This window comes from Typha latifolia, chromosome 4 (assembly GCF_019914945.1).
Source record: "Typha latifolia isolate L0001 chromosome 4, TyphaL0001v2, whole genome shotgun sequence".
NCBI classification, from domain to species: Eukaryota; Viridiplantae; Streptophyta; class Magnoliopsida; order Poales; family Typhaceae; genus Typha; species Typha latifolia.
This window is the reverse complement of record NC_133089.1, coordinates 11101020-11118262: the sequence shown is the minus strand read 5'-3', so window position 1 is coordinate 11118262 and position 17243 is coordinate 11101020. Positions and strand designations below refer to the sequence as shown.

Here is a 17243-nt window from a genome sequence, read left to right as displayed (position 1 = left end):
ATACAAAGGTACGACCATGACACACGAAGGAGTGTTGTTAGTAGTAACATATCATTACCCTGGTTAATTGTTCCCTATAATCAATTCTGAGGAGTGTTGAAACCACACTCCTCACAATTCTCTGCCTCTCTATAACATATTAATTATTACGGAAAATCAATGTCTCAGCTCCATGTTTGAGACCATATCCAACTGTAAGACAAACGATAATATCTAAAACCATGGATCCTCTCTCTCTCTCTCTCTCTCTCTCTCTCTCCACTTGAATAATACTAATGCTATGTTGTCGTCAGATTCTCCAAGCTGTATATAAAAGAAATTATGTTTCGTCACGGAAACCACATTAAATAAACACATTAATCAATTCAACCATAAGAATATGTCATGGAATGTCTCCGAGTCTTTCTACTCTCCTTCCCCTTCCCAGGATATCTTCCAAAATTTTAATTCAAAGAGTATATGTAGTTCAAAAAAAGAGTCAGATGGTATATGAAAAAATGATGATATTTTAAAATTTAGGAGGATATATGTAGAAAATTAAAAAAAATTCAGAGAGTATGTATGAAAAATAGTAATAATTCAGATAGTTCAGATGAAATTGTCCCATATATTTAACTAGTAATAAAAGCTCTCTTACGTTTCAAATGGTTATAATCAAGCAACAGGAAAAGAAAGCATTTAACTAAGACATATCAATCTTCTCAAGGTGCCTCCCTTTTAAAATGTGCCCCAAAGCTTGCCTTGTAAGCTACTGCAATATATGGACTATATATGGAGGACCACAAGCTTTCTTTATCAATTTAATCACATATCAACTAAGCCTGTAGAACACCATAGTACGCAACTCTCCGTGCGTGAGTTGACTTAATGGCTTAAGTTGGCAGTTCATGGATTATTTATCCAATTTTGTATAGAGGACGACCCTATAAAACGAATTAGGAGAAATTATATTTTACCGTGCAGTAGTTAGGCTTAAGGCATAACTTTACCCCTTATAGTTATATTTAAATTTAATAATATTATTTCATCATATTTTATTATATTGTTGAGAATTAGATTAAACTTTTCAATATATCTAGAACAATACATATCAAATTTCAAATGATAAAAAATATAATATAATATATACATATATATTATCATATTTTTTATCAAATGAAATCTGCTTAGTATTAGTTTAAATATGTTAGAAAATTTATCCAACTCTCTTCAAATTTATATATAATAAGCATTTTCAAATTCGATATGTGGTTTAATTAAACATATTGAAAAGAGTAATAATTATATTTTAATCTAGATTATAAAGGGGGTAAATTGATGCAAATAAAACTATATGAGGTGAAATAAAATTAAACCGGTAAAATATATCCCCGAAAATTTATTTTGCTAGTGGTAAATTTTTTTATTTATTTCATTTTCATCTGCAGTATTCAGTGGGTGAAAGCAAAGGATGCAGAAGATATGAGTTTTTGAGCTAGATAGATTTAAACACAAGAGAATATCCCAAGTAGGTCTATTTAGTTCTAAACTTATTTATTTAATCAGATCACTTACGGTATAATTTTGAGCTTGCAATACCATAATGAGTCCGAAAAGCTGACTTACTTAAAAGGATAAATATTGTATTAGATGATCGATAGATAAGTTTTGTAGGATACAAAAGCAGGACCCTTATTTTAATAAAAATATTAACTTGCTCTAAAATTTTTAACTATTAAAAAATACTAATTTTTTATATTTTATATTTTAGAATTATCTAATATTAGCGTAAATCTCATAAGGACGGCGAAACATTGATTAGATCGATTGATGATATTTATGTACTTTCTTTAAAGAAGTCAAACTTTTGGTTGTTTATACTAACATATCAGAAATACCCTGGTTCTTCCCTATAATTAATTCTTAAGATCACTCCTCACATTCTTTGCCTCTCTATAACATATTAATTATTACCGAAAACCAATGTCTCAGCTCCATGTTTGAGACCAAATCTAACGGTAAGATAAACTTTAATTAATATGTAAAACCATTTGAACTAAATAATCGCAAGCTGTCGTCCGGTTCTCCAAGCTCTATATAAACGCAATTAAGTTTCGTCATCAGAACCACATCAACCATAAGAAGAAGAAGAAGGAGAAGAAAAAGAAGCTAGCCATGGAAGGTCTCCAAGTCATTCTACTCTCCTTCCTTCTGACTTCCCTCTTCATATCACCTATGGCTACTGCTCAGCTGAGTCCGAATTACTATGCCAGCATCTGCCCCAATCTCGAGAAAATCGTGCACGACGTCATCAAGCAAAAGTCAGACGGCAGTGTCATCGTCGCCCCTGGCGTCCTCCGGCTTTACTTCCATGATTGCTTCGTTAATGTGAGGCTTAATGTGATCTCTCTTAGTCACCATACATATATATACATATGTATGGTGCAATCCTTTGTATTTTGGTAGGCTTCTTTTTATCATGATTATTTACATGGATCGTTTTGTGCAATTATATGCAGGGCTGCGATGCGTCCATAATGCTCATATCGCCAACCCAAGATGACGAATGGCACAGCCCCGACGATATGTCGCTTACAGCGGAGGGTTTCAATGCCATCGTGAGTGCCAAGGTCGCTGTGGATAGTGATCCTCAGTGCAATAGCAAGGTTTCTTGCGCCGATATTTTGGCCATTGCTGCGAGAGATGTTGTAAGCTTGGTAAGTATATGTATATATATAGCATCAGGAGGTCGACGAAATGAAGCATTAATTTAATTAACCAACTACTTCATCTCCGCCGTCATCCATCATAATATAGACAAATGATCTTATAATATTTGTATGGGTTTCTGCAGAAAGGCGGACCACTGTACACCGTCGAGCTCGGGAGACTTGACGGCAAGATTTCGACAAAGAATAGTGTCGTTCTCCCCCATCCCAACTTCGATTTGGATCAGCTTAACACAATGTTTGGGAAATTTAACCTCACCCAGACTGACATGGTTGCTCTATCAGGTCGGTTATTAATTATTAATTTATGCTATGTCAACTATGACAAACACGTATTTGATCGTACACCCACCATCAATTTTTAAAATTATTTGATCGTACATAGATAACCTTCAAATTAACATGATTAGTTAACAGTTGTATATATATATATTCCATCATGTTAATTATAAAATGATGGAAATACACTTTCTTTTTTTTGTGTGTGTGCATATATGCATATATTCTATTTTAATTAAGGTAATAATCTATGTCTCTTTGCCTATTAAATTACTAAGGTTTTAACTTCAATAAATAAATAACTTCGAAGGTATCCATGCACGCAAAAACCATGCATGGGTTTTTACAAGGCATACATAATACATTCAAAATATGAAACTTATAGAGTGATCCATGACTAAACATATATATCGATCTAATTAAAAAGGAATACTTATTTTGTGAGATATTTGGTTTAGGTGCTCATACCTTTGGTGTTGCCCATTGTGAGAAGTTCTGGTACCGTCTCTACAACTATTCATCAACTGTAAAGACAGACCCCTCACTGGACCCAGGATTCGCTGCATCCTTGATGCAGCAATGCCCACAGCAGTACAACCCGATCTCCTTCGTCTTCTTGGACGCGGTAAATCCGCTAAACTTCGACAATGGTTACTACGTGGCTCTACAACAAGGAAGGGGACTTCTGGGTTCCGACGAAGTCCTCTATACTGACTCAAGGTCGAAAGCTACAGTTGACTTGTTTGCTTCCAATCAGGCGACCTTCTACGACGCATTTGTCACTGCCATAACGAAGCTCGGTAGGATTGGGATAAAGAATACCACGGACGGAGAAATTCGACTAGATTGCAGCAAGGTGAACTAGATCTGGATGACCTAAAGATGATTAATTTGTTGCAATCAATGAATAAGTTGGCATCCTATGGGATTTTCTGTTCTTATTTGTCATGATTTTTGTGGATTGCAAATAAGCTTCTGCCATTATGATAGAAAAAGGTTCGAAAGAAAACTTTGTGCTTCGTCTTTTGCGATACTGGTCATTTAAGTTTGGTTTGAAGGTCTGCTTGCCTTGTAACCTATACCTTCCTATTCAAAGTCCATCTCTAGTAATAAATGAAAGGTTGCATATATTATAACTAACCTCTCCAAATCCAGAATGAACGATGCAACTGAGCTGACGATAATGATAAATTCATGGAGTATAGTACTAAATATTTATTTATGGTGTGCAATTATTTTTATGTATGGACAAGAGATATTATTAGTAGTACACGCGAAGAAATCAAAGATTGAAGTGATAATAAAATAAAATTCAGCATCTGCTACATTAAAGTCTGCATATGCTATGTCGGTTCGAACTAGACGCTAAGGATTTTTATTGTCGCAGGAGTATGCAAGAGACGTAGGCTAGAATATATCTGAATACTTATGAATTCGAGTGTCTAGAGGGTTCGTAACTAAATCTTATTTTTAATTCTTAGTGAAATAGATTGATCCAATTTGAATGTTTTCATCCTCTTTTTGATGGGAGACTTTTCCACGTTAAAAAACTCTTGTGGTTGTGTTTTTGTGTGTTTATCTATTTGGTCTTAGTTTTCTATTTTCTATATCCATTAAGACCTAATAGGTGTGAATCTCTCAAACACTCAAAATTTCAATTTGTACTAAAGCATAACACGAGATTTATGAATTCAATTTATATTAATGGATGACTTGGATAATTAGATAATTTTAATAATTTGGTCAAAAAATAAATCCTACTCCGAATCGGACAATTATATTACTTAATTTTACTACTTTTTTGTTATCTACTAACTATTCATACAAGATGCCCTTTTTAATATTCAAGTTGAAAGTGAGGATAATGAGGATGTCGACATGGAGTCAACAATCATGCTTTGTTAGAGAGTTATAAATTGCAAAGTCAAACCTAAAACTCATAGGAAAGGTGAAGAGCTTGAAGATAAATGAACTAGAAGTCAAGTTGATTAATGAAGAAGACCAACTTATGAAGAATAAAGAAAATTCTACGAGATTCTAAAACTCTCTATCTGTCATGATTTATTTTCTGAAAAATGTTTCCTTGATAAAATTTGATTTTTTGAAGTTCTTGTGCATGAGCAAGTAGAATCTAAGAAAAGCCTAGATAGGAGAATAAAGAAATTAGATTTTATTAATTGAAGGCTAATGAATCTCTTGAAATATTCATTGTGAATACAAAGAAGGAGAAAATATCAAAATATCAAAGTGAGACATCTACTTTCATTTCTTCAACAACAAAAATATATTCCAAGTGACAAACAAAATTTTGTAAGGCTCGAAAAGAATGCAACACAAAGAATGGACTATAAGAAAATACATTGTTAGGAACCAGATTTGGACTAATATGAACATAAGAAAATTATGAAATTTAGGTGGTAGTAGTCTCGTGAGTTAGAGTTCTAATGGCTCTAGTTTTACCTAAATCAGAGGTTCAGATGAAAAGTTAAACATAAAACAGTGGGGATAGATCAGAATAGGGCAGAACAATAAATATTCGATATTGCGGTGGTTGTCGGTGTCTACCACAACCCTTGATCATCCACCACCCTTCGACAATCGCCGCTGATACGATCTTCTTTTTGGGGCTAAGGCTCTGATACCAGCTTGATACGATCTTCTCTTTGGGGCTAAGGCTCTGATACCAGCTTGATACGATATGGCACGGAACTTTGAAATTAGATCCCAAAATATGCTGTCGTCGGATCGACTTGAGATTTTGATATGTTGTAGCCCCAGAAAAGAGCTTTCCAGAAAATCTAGTTTCAGGCGAATCGGAGTTGGGGATCTCGAGATATCATTTGTTTAGTAGACGAACGTCATGATGCTCTGTTTTGGATCCGTGGATGGAGGTACGAGATCCTAGGTAATGGTGGATGAAGGTGGACCGGCGTTAATGTGGTGGCACCGGTGAAAGGTGATGGTGGAACGGTTGTGGTTGATGGAAGGATTAGGGCAAGTGTTGAATAGATTGGACGAAGGGGGAGAAGAGGGCCACCCTTAAGGGACAAGGGTGATTAGCCGGACGAGGGAGGTTAGAAGCGGCGTCGCCGGGGATTGAGAGAACGGGAGCGAAGAAGACGAAGGAGGCAAGGCAAAACTCAATCTCAATAATCAATCCTCAATTTGGTTGCCTACCACATCCTTTTATAGGCTAACCAACAACTCAAATTAACCCTAAAAACACAATTTTCGTCGACCGCGTTCGAACTCGCCCGACCGCGTTCAAACGCACCGAGTTCGCTCTTCTGGATTTGCGAACGCGATGCAGGCGTTCGAACGCGCCTGTCGGTATTTGCGAACGCGATGCAGGCGTTCACAGTGCGTTCGAACGCACAGTACATTCTCTTCACCACGTTCACAACCCTGTTCACAAACCGCGTTCGAACTCACTCCACCCGCGTTCGAACGCGACTTACAGAAAACTTATTTTAATGGAAATTAATCACTAAAACATGAAATAAAAATACTCCTAAAGTGAATCCATGCTCGAGACGACGTCGATGAAGTCCAAATCGTATCAGCTGCAATATCGATTAATTACTATTCTGTCCTACTTCGACCTTGCTCTACTATTTTAATTATAACTTTCCATCCGAATCTCCGATTGACTTCATTTTGAAGCCATTAGATCTGGAACTTTCGAGGTTACTACCCCTCAAAATTTTAGAATCATCCTACGGACAGATCATTCCGAATCTGAATTGTAACATTGGTATCAGAGTCGATATTTCTCGGATAATGGTTAAACACGCAATCCAAGACGAACGAGGAAGGAGCAACCATGGAGGGTAAGGAAATCATCTCCGTTCCTATGGGAGTATCTCCGACGTCCCCTCCACCAAGAGATACTGTTGACGATGAGTCGCCGGCATGGGTAAAGGCATTTTTAAAGAATTTTTAGTTGAATTGAAGGAGAGTTCTAAGCCTTGACAGCTGTTCTCCTAACCCAATGCAGCCACCCCGTGTCGCCAGCGCCGCTGGCTACGACGAAATCCGGCCAACCGTGGCTAGAAATCTCCACTTATGAGAGTGGTGGAGAGAAGCCCCAAACTGCGGCAACCACAACTCCTCCAACCACAAAGGAGCCCCTCTACCATCGCAAGCACCCATTGCCGCTGTTGTCGTGTTGGAGATGTCGCTAGTGCAAGGGCCACGATCATCTTCCTTGCATGTGGTGGAAGCTAGGTCTGAAAACCCTAGCTTCACACTGTCACATCTACTCGCACCTAGAACGTGCCTCCGTTTTATGCTGACAACTATCGAAAGACCACTGACGACAGCGATTATCGCTGCAGCAAACTCGCGGCTAGTGGCCACAGGTCCGGTGCTCCCACAACTACTGCTGACCACGGCTAGCTTCCTCGGACTAACTACCGGCCAGTGGTGGCCGCCGTAGCTGCCGGTGATCGTCGGGTGGCCAAACTCGATAGCCACCACCGTGGGAAGCTATCCCTACGTTGGTGCAACAACCTAAGTAGGGTTAAAAAAAAAACTAATGCTTGCTAGGCATGACGCGACCGGCCACGTTCCCAGCTCCGCCGCCGCCGCGTGACCCGCTCTTCCTCTCTCTAATAATCTCTCTCTCTCTTCCCTGTATTCTCTCTCTCTCCCTCTAGTTCGCAAACAGTTACCGACCACCGGGAAGAGCCGCCGTTGGCCCTTCTGTCCGCCGGTGAGCCTCTCTCTCTCTCTCTCTCTCCTTCTCTCTCCTTCTCTCTCCTTCTTTCTCTCTCTCTCTTGCTCTTCCTCTTTGTCAGTTGCCGTTCGAGACGCCGGAGGTTTGAGCCGCTGGCAAGAGGCCAGCCGCTGAGCGGCCACCAGTGGCCGTACCCGTCCCCTGCGGCCCAACCCTCTTCCTCGCTTTCTCCTCCTCCTCCTCCTCCTTCTTCTTCTCTTCTTTCCTCTTAGACTGCACCCTGCAAGTGGTGCTGGGGTTAATTTTAATTGATAGAAAGACTAATATTATTTGTTATAAATAACTTTAGATCCTGACCCCTTTGTTCAAGACCCCGTGGACTTAGCTATTGATGCTTGATCGTTATCGTAGCAGCGTAAACGAGTGGTGGTTTGGTATTTGTAGTGGTGTGAGTAGTCTTATCCCCTGACTCCTTTCTCAAATTAGGATATATTATACATTATGTACTTGCATGTTTTGGCCTCCAACATAATTATATGACTTTATCTAGAAATGATTACAGTCAAGCATATTTTTATCATGCATCTAAATAGGCTGATCTTGGATATGAGTATGATAATGATAAATATGGATGATGAGAGATGATTATACTGTTATAATGTTATATCGAGTTGATCTATAGCACGAATATGCATGTAATAGATTAGCATGAGTATGCATGTGTTGATTACATGATCGGAGACTATATTACATTATTTTTCTCTTAATTCCTATTCCACCTAAATTCCTATTATGCATTGAATTGTTATTGTACTGGATATATACATACGATTTGTCATTTAGAAGGAAAGCATGAAATGTGATTGATAGGATAGTTTATAGAAAGCGTGAGGATACCCGAGTAGGCGCCAGGGTTAGGGGTGCTTGGAGTGATGATTTTGGTCGCTGATATGTGATATCTCGTGGCCCATATCCGAGGTCAGTTGAGTCTGTGTGCACAGACAATCGAACACATGCCATTCCCTATGGCATATGTGGCGAGTTATCATCACGAGGTTTCTATCAACTATTTGAGTGCCCGGTTTGGACGGATGTTGATACCCTAGTGGGTGGCGGGGTATAATTATATTTGAGATACTCTTGCGGGTTGCAGAGTATGTTATGAGCCTTCGAACATGATGTTGAGACCGGATACCGGGTGTTGACTGTCCACAGTAGTCTAGTGTGATGATGGTATACCGAGATGTCAGTGGTGATTATGATACGGAGAATTTCACTTGATTATTAAGTAATTATCATAATTTATACACCATTGCATTTGACATCATGACATAGTCGGCATGCATCATGTGTCATATTTGAGAGAAAGTTATGATGATAGTATGATATGGGGATATATTAATTCATTGTCGAAGATTATATACTTCTATCAGTTATAACATGTTATTTACTTTTCAATTATGTATTATTGAGGAACATTCAGATACTCATTCATGATATAATACTCTTTCTGATTTATATTATTTAGTACTTGATTTATTCTCTATTTGGCTTCACTGATTCGGGGTAAAGTCTATTCGTTGAGCCTTTAGCTCATGACTCTCTTTATTTTCTCCTTTCCAAAAATCCAGGTGAACGAGAGGAGTAAGATACTCCCTTAGTGTTCTTGTCGGTGAGTGAGGAGTAGAGTGTGGTTAGTGTTATATGTCAGATAAGTTATCTTATCTGATGTATTAGTGGACATTCTCCAAAGTGTGTCTGTATCCTTGTCTTATATTTTAGCAGGTGACTTTATACTTGTATAATTATGTATATACCACTGTTGTGTATATGTAGTTGTGAAAAGCTCTTGATGATATGTTGTGGCCTGTGTGGGGACCCAAATAGGGTTATCTGTATGCTGTTGATAGTTAGACTTGAGTTATTCTTAGTTTAGATGTTGTGGATAAAATTATGATGTTGCTACAGGTTTATTTGATTGTCAGTAACTAACCAAATGGTCAGGTGCTAAGCACGTGCCGTGTGGGCTCGTGCCGTGTGAGCTTGTGCTATGCATGTGTTTAGGGTTTGGGTGTTAAAGTCGGGATGGCTCCACTGCGATTTCTTGCCATCGTAGCTCCCTTGCAGTGGGGCTAATGGTCCTTTTCACAGCCGTTGGGAGCTGGTGGACCTGCCGGCGACGCACCATGGCCAGCGTTGCACTAGCTCGAGCCTGAGCTTGAGTTCGGCCTTCCAGTACCGCTCTCCGCCATTCCACCGCTGCGAGGACCAGCTAGGGGTCGACTATCGGTGACCCATGACCAAACCCAGCCGCCGCCCCTAGGCCGAATTCCAAATTCAGCCCTAGAGTTAGGGTTAGGTTATTTGAATGAAGGTGATGAAGTGCACGATTTCGAGGTAAGCCAAATTTTTGCGAACCGGTTTGACCACCATCTGTGGACCAATTTGTAAGCCATGAACATGACCTCGAGCACGAGTATGAGCCCAAGGATGAATGGTGGAATTACCCCATGGGCCCGCGTCATCAGACTGAGCCGAATCCACGTGCAGCCCGGGTGCGTCATGAGCCGAACCTCTGGGCCTATGATCCACCTGACCAGTCTCGACCACGAGGTCACTTCGTCGGCCATGACAGACCACATTTTGGAACCAAGCTCATCCCGTCAAGCTTAATTTTCTAAAATTCTTTGGAGGAGACCCGCTAGATTGGACATATCTATTGGAGTAGTTTTTCATTTTGGAACCAAGCTCGGCCACTAGAAGGTCCAGCTAGCCTCGTTCCACTTAGAGCGCGTGGCGATTAGGTGGTACCAGTCGGTTGAGCGAACTTGACCAGTCATGTCTTGGTAGGATTTTATGTCAGAATAAAAAAAAAATTAGGGTTGAGAGAGGAGGGTAAATGTGCTCTACATGTGCAGCCCCTCCCCTCTCCCTCTTTGACATGCGACGAGGCGCAGGGCAGAATCGCGCCTAATCCGGATCGGAGTAGATTAGGATTTTTTTATCCCTAATCTATAAATTAAAAACCCTAGTCCCCTCTCTCTCTGCTTAACCATCTCAGCCCCCTCCCCTTCTCTCTCTTCTTCTTCTCCTCCTTCATTTTCTTATCTTTTACTCACCGTCGGAGTCACGCCGTGGAATCAGCCTGCCGGAGCGTTGCCGGAGCCAGCGGAGACCACCACGTGACTCCTTGGTAAGCCCTCTCCACCTGTCAAGTTTAATTTTAATTTAATAAAGTAAATTAGAAATACCTAAATTGGGGATTTCGGCTTCGCCGGCAACTCTGATCGGCCGGCGGCTTTGGGTCGCAATCGCATCGTCACCGGAAGCTTCGTACTCTAAGCTCGGTGTCGGTGATGTCTTCTACAGAGCCCTCGTGGCTCCGATCGGCGTTGGCTTCCTCGTCGACCATCGGTGGTGAGTTCTCCTCCACCTCGTGAGGACAATAGAGGAAGAATGAGAGGGAGAGGAGAGGTTGAAGGTGGTCGTGAAGGGTCGCCGGTGGGGGGGGGGGGGGTGTGTCGCCAGCAGTCACCCTCTCCCTCAGTCCTCTTCTCGCGTTGGTAGCAAGAAAGGAGAGAAGGGGTTGGCTGGGCTCGGGTTAAACCCGAGCCAACCCCTTTTTAATTAAGTTCGGGTTCGGGTTCGGGTCGGGTTTGGATTTCGGATCCACAGACCCGACCCGAACTAGTTAGTTGGGATGGGCTGCGGGTTGACCCGTAGCCCAATCCATTATTTTGGTTGGGCCTTGGCCTAGCCCAATTAGCTCCTTTTCTGGAATGGGTCGTTTTAGTACGTGAGCTAGAGATTGAGATTTCGGTTGTCTTGCCTAGACTTAGGTGAGTGGGTTCACTCACATATTTATTTTATTATATTTCATATCTTTGTCAGACCATGTAAATTTTCTGTGTGCAAATTAATTATTTCACCCTTTCGTGTAAAAAATTTAATTGTTGCAATTTCTATGTGCAAATCTATTTATTTCATCCGTGTATACGAAAATTTAATTATTATATTTTCTGTGTGCATTTAATTACTATACTTAGTGCATCATCATACTTCGTGCAAATATTGAAATTCATGAAAAGAAAAATGAGACTAGTATTGGTACGACTTAGAGAACAGCCTCGATATAAATTGCTTGCGATTTTTCGTGGTGACTCAAGTCTATTTGGAAGTCCAAGGGAAAGTCCTAAATTAGATCACTGTGGTGACTTTCTTAGGTGACTCTGGCGGGGTTAGGGAATAGTCCTAGGATGAATGAGAAAATTTCCTAGGTGACTAACTTCTCTCAACGGTTAGAGGAAAAAATAGAGTGTGTTGATCACGGGGTGATACCATCTGATGACCCTAACCAGATCAGCTATGAAGAAAAGTCCCAAGCGTCATCTCGAGGTGACTTTTAGTTGATGTGGATCCACAGGGTTTAGACCCATTGAGATATATGACAGTATAAATATCAAAAAATGTTAATATGTTGAAAACGTGCAAGGTTACAAGTTGTGACATCTCTATAATGTTATCATTGTTATTATTTAGAGAGCATGCCTATTGCATATTGTTATGGATATTGTTGCTTTTAGTTTAATTTATTCAGCATTAATATAATTTAAAATTTATTTGGTTTTCGAGTGAATTCCACTCACTGAGCTTTAGTTGTTGGCTCATGGGTTCTATTATTTTTTTTGTATTTGTTTATCTATTTCAAGTAATAGTTAGCGGGGCGACTAAGCGAGATGTACCCGGACTCCACCTTCACGTAGGATTCACCTATTTACCTTTCCACCCTTTTAGATTTCGTGCTTTAGATTAGAAGTTTTATTCATTTAGTTTAGAGACTCAAAAATATTAACATTGTTTTATCTTTATTGCAATTAGTTATAAAATTTAATAAAGCACATTCTCATTTTATTTATTTATTTTGCCATCATACACGTAGAGAGTATTAATAAGGCTTCGTGCATCTCAATCATATTGAGATGTATGGCCGGTCATGATTCCTATTTTGGGTCGTGACATTTTTTGGATGCGATTTGTGCTCGGTTCGGTCCGACCTTATATGAGGACTTTCAGGCTATGTCGACTTAGCTGACTCAGTCAACAATAGTTCGAACTTGTTGGGAGGAGTTCGAGCAGTTCACTAAGTGATTTGACTTGGCTCTGAAGAGTACTTTATTAGTGGGATCAGGCCTGACATTCGGGCTGAGGTCAAGGCTTTGAGGCCCACTACTTCTAACGAGACCTTCTGCTTAGCTGTTATGATGGAGTCCAAATTGGATTAGCTGAACCAGATCCGCAAGGAGGAGAGAAGAAAGACGACCCAAACCCATGACCCACTTGAGATGGCATCTACCCTGACTCAGCCTGCACCAACGGCTCAGCCTAATCGATAGATGATCATGCGCCGCTTTGTACCGAATGACTTGGAAGAGCGCCGAGGAAAATGCTTGTATTTTTACTCTGATGACCGATTTACCCTCGATCATAAATGCAAGTGCCAACCAGCCCACGACATGTTCCTAGGCGGACTCGAGGAAGACGAACTCGAATCCACTTATTAGCACGACAAGTTGTATGAGTACAAGGACATGAGAGAATAGTCACCTTGAGGACAAGGTGTCAAAAGCGTGGTGAATTGTTACAATTCGACCACATAGGTTAAGTCATGGTGAATTGTTACAATCTGACCACATGGGTTAAGTCGAGTCAAGTTAGTTACTTAGTTTTATTTTATTGTTTTAAATTTTAAATAAATCGAATAATCCACATGTGGATCCGATCCACTAGAGATTTTACTCCTATAAATAGGGGGAGATATGTGTTGATAATTATCATTGAAGAAATCTGAGTTTAGCGAAGTTATTATTTTCGTCCTTATCTTTTATTGTAGCCGTTAAATTGCTTTTATCATTCTAGGAGTATTATCATTCTAGGAGTAGATCATAGGCATAGAAACATGCCAATCTTCCAAACCTATCTACCTTCCATCACCAGCAACCACCCTACTATACAGCCGTCCACCATCCTCCGACGATCGTCGCAACGTCAATTAATTACTATTATGCCCTAATTTGACATTGCTCTATTATTTTAATCATAATTTTTTATTCGGATCTCCGATTGACTTTATTCCAAAGTCATTAGATTCGAACTTCTAAGATTACAAGCTCTCAAAATTTCAAGATCATCTTACGAACACATCGTTCCAGATCTGATTCGTAACATACATCCACATGTACAACATTTACAGCAAAATAGCGATTTAACGTGTATTCTATGTCTTTATTTGAGATGCAAGACATACTATGAGTAAGAAAAATTTTGATAGAAAATTATATGTTTCATGGATGCAACATAAAAGGACAGAATAGATCTAGATATTTTATTCGACGGAACACATTCCGAACCATGGACACTTCATTGTTGAGATATTTGTAATCTTGCCCCTCCGTTTCTGCCAAACTATTTGCTTCCATTTGGTTGGTTTTAAATTATCTAGATTATCTTCTTTCCTATTCTATAGTAAGGAACACTATTCTAGATATATAACTAAATATTAAATTATATGATATTTTTGTATGTATATCCTTTAAAAATCTCTTATTTACTTATATACTCTTCTAAGGTTAATATTCCATGTATACTACTAAATAGTTATAATTTTATCTTTTCATATCTAAATTGTTTAAGCGAAAATTAAGTGTTTTGAAGGATCTACATGCAAATATTAAATTTAGACGGGTATGTCTGCAAAAAAAAAAAATCCAAAATATTATTCAAATTATTCTACAAATAAGCTAAATTATAATTTTATGTCTGATTTCACTAAAATTATTTAAAAAATCTTATCTCTTCTTCCATATCACTCAATTATCTCTCATTTCACAAATTAAAGGTTTCTGCTCAATTTTTCTACCTATCTCATTTTTAACTCAAGTATGTATTGCATGTTTATAACTATGCTTGACATACCTACAAGAAATGAAAACACTTTAATTTAATTTTATACATTAATTAAATATTCTTGAGTCAATGTCTAATTCTCATCTGTATTTTTATCTCAACTTTATATCACATTAAAGATAATTATTATACTATTATGTAGTTTATAAATAAAGACCATATTTCCCTACTCTAAATTAGAGATGCAGTTTTAAGAGAAAGAAATAATAATATATAATCTAGATTTTCTTCCTTAACAGGAATATAAATGGGGCCTTTGGTAAACCATATTTTGAAAAAAAAAAATGCATGCATGTATACTCCTCTAAAGTTTCGTATTTGTGTATAAGTACCTTCTAAAATTTTATATTTACTTGTATGCTTTTCAAAAACTATGAGTTTTGGGTTGACACATTTGAGTTTACTTTTAACACCTCCAAATTAAAACTTTAATAATTTAGCACATAGAAAGATATATATAAACTTAATTGAAAGAAATGTAAGTAAGAATAAGGGTATTATTGTCTTTTTATATTTAACTAAATGGAATTTTAACAGTTGGTTATTTTGAGTGTTATCCGTACAAAAAAATTTAAGGGGTGTTCAATTAAGAATATGTACAGAGTTATATGCGCTTACTTGATTGAAACCCATTGGGTCAACTACATGATCCAAGATTCAAGATCCGTTTGTTAATTGTTATATAGAATTTCTTCTAACATTACACCACTCAGCGTTGTAAAGCTTAAACTGTTTGTTAGAGTAGTTGTTGAATTAGCATAATACTAAAATAGAATCTAAATTCTATCAAGCTATGCCTTTACTTAAAATATAAAACTTTCATCATTAACATGTGTTTCATTGCGAGTCCATTGGGGCTTCATCTCATACGGTGACAAGTTGTGTCAGCAACTTTGTTCGGTTTCCAAATGTCAAAATAAGATAGAAATAGAAATATCGATGTCGGTGGTGAATAGTCATGAGATGGTGGAGGTCGGTCGTACTAGTAGGTGACTCTGGAGGTAGATGATGGCTATGATTGGAGATAGAGTTAGGGCTTTTAATTTAGATCTATTTTTACAAAAATAAACACTACAATTAAATGGTAACTAATAAGAACCAAGGTTCTTTCATGACTTCTTGATGATAATCAAATAGAGACCACTCCTATTTATTGGAGTTGAGACATAGAGAGTCGGATTCGATTTGTTATATTGGCTTTTATACTGTTACAAACTAGATTTGGACTTATTCGGGGTTGAATGATCCTTAGAAGTCTCGGATCTAATGGCTCTAGAATGAAGTCAATTGAAGATTCGGATGGAATGTTATAGTTAAAATAGTGGAGCAAGGTGGCTGAGAGTGGTGGTAGGCAGCTGTATAGTAAGGTGGCTGCTAGAGGAAGATGATGGCTAATATTTAAAAGCTCGAAAAATTCTACGGCTACGATATACTTCTAGAAAAATAAATGTGATCTAACGGTTATGGTAAAAAATAAAGATGGAAATATTAATTTGGCTAAACTCAAATTCATTCAATGATCAATTCAATGATTATTATCAACACATGTCTACTCCTATTTATAGGAATAAAAATCATAACGGATTGAATCCACATGTGGGTTATCCTATTTATTTAAAATTCAAAATAATTAAATAAAATTAAGTAATTAACTTGAGTTAACTTGACTCGACTTCCGTGGTTGGATCATAATTAGAGGTGGCAATCGGGTCGGGTTAAGCGGGTTTGGGTTGGGTTGGATCAACTTCACCCTACCACAAACACGACCCGATTAATAAATTGGCTATATTTGGCGGACATGAACATGACTCGATTAATAAATGGGTTGTATTTGGTAGACACGAACACGACTTGATTAATAAATGTGTTGTATTTGGTAGACACGAACACGACCCGATTCATAAATTAGTTGTATTTGGTAGAGACGAACACGACTCGATTATTAAATGGATCGCGTTAACACGACACAATAACACACCCGTCTAACCGGTTTAACCTATATAAAATTCAATATTTATTAATTTATCTAATATGAATAATATATTATACAAAAACAATATATTTCTAACTCAAAACTCATACAACATAAAAAATTTATAATTCTAATAATTCACCGTAACACAAATCCATACAACAAAATTTAGGATTTAGAACAAATTTTAGTTCCAACGATGGGATCCGATGACCACTGGAACTTTATAAATTGCATTAAAATCTGATCTACTTCTTGTCAACCTTTTATTTTAATGAAGTGTGACCTGAAACATTGAAAAAGAAACGAAACATTATATATCGATACTGCAGTTTGTGCAATAAAATCTCAGGATAAATTGTACCTTGTAATTGTTCATCCTCTTAACTGACAGGCTTACATCCTTTGCGGCAACCTCAATTTTTTTAGTGTTTACTCTACCGAATGCACTGAGCCAAGTTTTGTTCTGTTTGCCGTCGATTTGAAAAAATTAGCTGCAGTAGAAAATGACAGAGCTAAAAGTAGAACTTAGAATTTGAAATACCTGCTCCTGAAAAAACCATAAATCAGCAGGTGCGCCTTCATAATTCTTATGGACAATCACCTATCACCCAATTTCTCAAATTGTATTAAAACCTGACAT

The 17243-nt window shown here is 38.1% G+C and overlaps 1 protein-coding gene across 1 annotated transcript; it reads left to right on the top strand.

The window, feature by feature from the left end:
- Positions 1-2154: 2154 nt before the first annotated feature.
- LOC140785975 (peroxidase 45-like) lies at positions 2155-3852 on the top strand. Its single transcript, XM_073134134.1, has 4 exons — positions 2155-2367; positions 2499-2696; positions 2834-2993; positions 3446-3852. Exons 1-4 carry the CDS (start codon positions 2155-2157, stop codon positions 3850-3852), a joined length of 978 nt encoding a protein of 325 aa, XP_072990235.1.
- Positions 3853-17243: the final 13391 nt, after the last annotated feature.